The sequence below is a fragment of the Echinococcus granulosus genome (genome assembly GCF_000524195.1).
Source record: "Echinococcus granulosus chromosome Unknown EG_S00149, whole genome shotgun sequence".
In the NCBI taxonomy this organism is placed as follows: domain Eukaryota; kingdom Metazoa; phylum Platyhelminthes; class Cestoda; order Cyclophyllidea; family Taeniidae; genus Echinococcus; species Echinococcus granulosus.
Window position 1 is genome coordinate 125,384 of NW_020170529.1, and position 4,538 is coordinate 129,921.

The window sequence follows — 4,538 nt, forward strand, 5'->3', positions numbered from 1 at the left end:
AAAAGGGTTGGGAGACCATAATCCTCTCTTGAAGACATATTGCAAAATGTAATTACAACCTCCAGATGGTGAAGTAACTATGTAGTTGAGAACTCAGTTGAACAAACTGACAAGCTGCTACACCTTTAACAAAACCCTGTGCGTATTTTAATCAATTCTTATTTGGTCTGCAATACAGGGTAAAAAACAATATTTGCATAATTATATCGATGAGAGATCAAATGTAATGCTCTTGTACATATTTTAGGAGCTTGATTAGCTACGCCAAATCCTCTACTTAACAGATTGACCTTCATTCCATGTTTGCCTTCCACTTCTAATGTGAATTATTTCTACTTCAACGTTGTCTCGGTTTAATGAATGCAATCCACCCATTTGCATCTGCCACTGAGCAGGCTGAGGCGCAGCATAGTCTTGTGTATCCTTAAGCCTCTTCAACCGTTAACTTGGGAATCTATGCTCTCCCACTTCACCGAGTTGCTAGGCGCATTTATGTAGTTTTGAAACTCTAAGGTGTTGACATCTGGAGCAATATTTTTAGGGAAACTAAGGGGTAAAGTTAACTCTTGTGGGAAGTGAAGTGCAGGCAAGGCGTAACAATTTTCCATGGTCGAAGTGCTGAAGAGCTGTGCGTGTAAAGGTAGGTAGGATCACACACGCTGCCTTACAAAATTCTCCCACATGAATGACCATGAGAATTAACCACTGAAATCTCTAACCTCTGAAAAGCCCTTTTAGAATCTGTTAGAGTGTTTGGATGACAAATGAAGAACAAGAATGTACTGCCTTTTAAGTTACGTAAAATACATTTTTTAAAATGATCTGCCATCTTCTGAGCATATTATCCATAGCCATATATGGTTACTGCGGCAAAGAAGACCTCAAACGGTCCAGTGTAAGGCAACTGTGCATCACCACTTGGGTAGTTTTCCAGATTCATTGCTTTAGTGTGAGGTGAAAATGCCAACAAAAAAAGGCCTACTTCAGTACAGAACAAATTGAAACTCTCAACATCACTTCTTTGGATGAGGAAGTGAGGCGAAAGAAATTAGGCAAAGTCGTAGTAAAGAGTAAACGTGAAATGGCCATTGGGTTTGCCAGCTCTGAGGGCTGTCACTAGGTCCTGGACATCAAAAGCCATCCCCACAGTGTCCTCTGCGCTGTCCTCAAGATCGTGGCTGCTGCAGCAATGACAATGGTGATGACACAAAATGTCCTAACGCTTATCTGTGGGTTCTGCATTTCCCTTAAAGTAATTTCTGACTCCGCGCAGCAATTCGCTTCTAAATCCACCTCCACCGTGTCCATGTCTGCCTCAACTTATAATCTAGTGACAAATATTCTAGATTATTTACTCATATTCCACGCTTGTTCTGCTGCCCCGTCAAGTGGAGAGCTAATATCACCTGTAGCTTATCATATGCAGCAAAAGATCATTTGTGAAACTATCACATTAATAAAGGCGAAAACGACCTCCCTCCTGTGATCTAATGCAACTTGATTTGGGTCACTGCTACAACTCTGAACTAAGGGATGATTAGAAATATTTTCTGGCCTACTGATGCTGGTAGGGTAGGATTCTTGCAAGTACGGCACTAAAGTAAAACATACCAGCCGAAGATAGCCAGTACACAGTTGGTTATTCTACCCAGGTTTGAGTTGGTCATGGTCTGTGCTATAGTGGCTACTTCATGCTCCTGCTCACGAGTATGGCTCTGTCGACAAGGAATATGACGTTGGAAAATGAGCCAAACCAATTAAAATTGCAGGAGAAGTGTATGGGTAAAAAGGCATGGATATGCCGACAACCGATTACCAGCATCGCGAGGACCATAAAGGCTTTCACTAGCGCACAGTTGTATGCTTGCACCAGACTCGCCAAGGATTCAGTCAGCACTGGAGATGCAGACGCAAGGACTTAATTTGCATTGCCAATGGCACAAGTGGAATGAGTTAAACTGAATCCACATTTGCGCACCAACTTTCATCTCCTCCATCGATGAGGTCTCTCACTTCAACACTCGTGTCTTCCATTGCAGTTACTGCCATTGGTAGAAGCTGCCAACGGCTGCCATCAAGGATTAATGGGCTCCCACCAAATTTGGGAACAATGATAATGTCGTCAACGAAGTGCAGGTTTTGTGTAGCCAAAGGTCCGCGTAGTTGGGCCCCAAAAAAAGCATTTCCTGTTTAAAATCTCATTCCAAGTCCAGATTATTTGGCATATCTCAAGCATGGGTGCCCATAGCCACGCGACATAGTGCGTTCTTTTAAATTGATTTGCCGATTTTCCACAGACATGAGATAAGTACTACAGAAAAGGCTCTCCTTCACTGGAAGTTGACCCGAAGCGACACTATTTCCTTGCATTTACTATCTGAAGCACACACTAAGTAATCACCTAATTCTTCCATTCCACGTCAGTTGGAGACGGACAGTCGATCATGGCTTTTAGGTACAAAGGTTATAAGAGGAGGCGCAAGGAAACATATTCATACTATTTTGCGGTTCCTTTGACCTAAAGACATAAAGGGTATCTAAATGTAGAAGGGAAAAAGATAACACTAAGTAAACTTTGAATGTCTGATCAAGGAAATCAGTTAAAACGAAAGGGCAATCAATGAACAATATAAGGGAATGTGACAGGATGTGCTCACTAAAACATAGCGCCTCTCGGTCTTAAACATTGTTTTTACCATTAACCAATGAGTCGTCGGTGGCAGAACCAATGATTTTCATGTATAGGATATAAAAAGGAGAAAAAAGTGATCAAAGCCCTGTCCTCTGAAATCTGTCCAAACATGAGAAATGGTGAGATGCACTTTTGTTTATACTTTAACTACATTTGTACTACTATGGTGGCGATCAGGAACAGATTCGCCAAATACTTTACACTATTATGAGCTAGATATTTCCTTCCATCAGTATTAGAACTTATTCCAATTTATTTAGGCTTTTCCATTGAAGACTTACTAAAGCCGTCACCTACAAAACAAGTGCTCCCAAAGCCATCCCTTCCAGATACTAAGGACAAAGCTGTGTATAATCCTGAACCCGGAAGCATTATCTCATTTGATATGACTTCGATATTCTCATTACCGTCATCTGCCACCACCGGCGATTCTACCTGCTTTTCCTCCACTTCTTCGATTAATCATTCAAACCCATCATCAATGTCACAACTTGAGTGCGGATACAATGAACAGATCGCAGCGACAAATTCGTCCACGCCCTTTCCCTCCCAATCCTTGGTCTCATCGTCCGTGTCCTCAGTCAACCAAATCGCAGCTCTTCCACAGGTTGGTAGTCTGCCTATCAATTCGGGTGCTATGATGCCTCTCCGGATCCATCAGCACTCTCCTCCACTGCAGTCTCATGAATTCGGTCTAGAAGCCTCCAATTACCTGTTTTGGTGTCACTACGTGCTTTTATCAAGGCTGCTTAACCCGCTAAACATAGCCATACCCACAAGCGTTGTCAGTCATACTGGTAATGCCAATAATGCTACGAATGAGAGGGACATGCATAATAACTGTGTCTGTTCTACTACAATTCCTAGTAATGCAAATGTTGAAGGATTGGACAGGGAAGAGCGACTGATATGGAAATGCCGAGCGTGTGGGAAGACATACAACAGCTCTGCCTCTCTGCGAATGCATGAGCAAAGTCACTCACGCCAGTGGAAGTGTCGCTTCTGTGCTAAGGCGTTCTCACGCAAATGGCTACTTGAGGGTCACGAGCGCACGCACACAGGCGAAAAGCCCTTCATCTGTCCCGTCTGCCAACGCGGCTTTGCCGATCGGTCGAACATGCGGACGCACATGCAGACACACATGGCGGTGAAGCACTGTCGCTGTCCTCACTGTCCACGATCATTCATCCGTCGTGATCTACTCATCCGACACTTGAAGAAGTGTCCATTTTCCACTCCTGCTACGGCCACTGTTACCAATAATGCTCCCACCACCCGCATCGTCAACACAGCATGCGATCTCGACTCCGTCAACTTTACTGCTTATGATAAAGGCCTGGACTTACTTCCATACCAAATTTAGGCATTAAGCACATCTAGTAGTTTGTGCAATATTTTTACCTGTATCCATTCCATGTTTGTCCACTTTCTGGTAAATTGTCGGGCATAAATATATTACACATTTTGCTCAATCTGTCTTTCTACTTTTTTGGTTAAACAGTAACTAACGGTCATTTGAGTGCCTACGAAATGTGCCGCAGGATGTGATAGTGTAGAACCAGTAGCGAATTACATCTGTTCATGGTTATTACCATTCTCACTTGGAGTCAGATAACGTGGGGTATGCTGAAAGCCGTTTGAAATGGAAGGGGATTGTAAACCACAACTATGACGTTGAAAGGAGTAAATGCTTCACACGATATCATCATTCGCTCATGGCATAGACTATATCATGAGGGAAAATAAGCGATTGTAACAAATGCTCAATTCAGCCAGGACCTAATGCTATTTACGGCTAAGGACAATAATATCAGAGAAGCTTAATTTTTAGTGGTTAGTTGCAGGT

At 42.9% G+C, this 4,538-nt stretch overlaps 1 protein-coding gene across 1 annotated transcript; it reads left to right on the forward strand. All coding sequences in view use genetic code 11, as the record gives it.

Annotated features, from left to right (window-relative positions):
• Window positions 1-3,173: 3,173 nt before the first annotated feature.
• Window positions 3,174-4,055, forward strand: EGR_09480 (Transcriptional repressor scratch; the record flags this gene model as incomplete). The annotated part of the gene is made up of 1 exon (XM_024498729.1): window positions 3,174-4,055. One exon carries the CDS (start codon window positions 3,174-3,176, stop codon window positions 4,053-4,055), a length of 882 nt encoding a protein of 293 aa, XP_024346868.1.
• Between the last annotated feature and the right edge of the window lie 483 nt (window positions 4,056-4,538).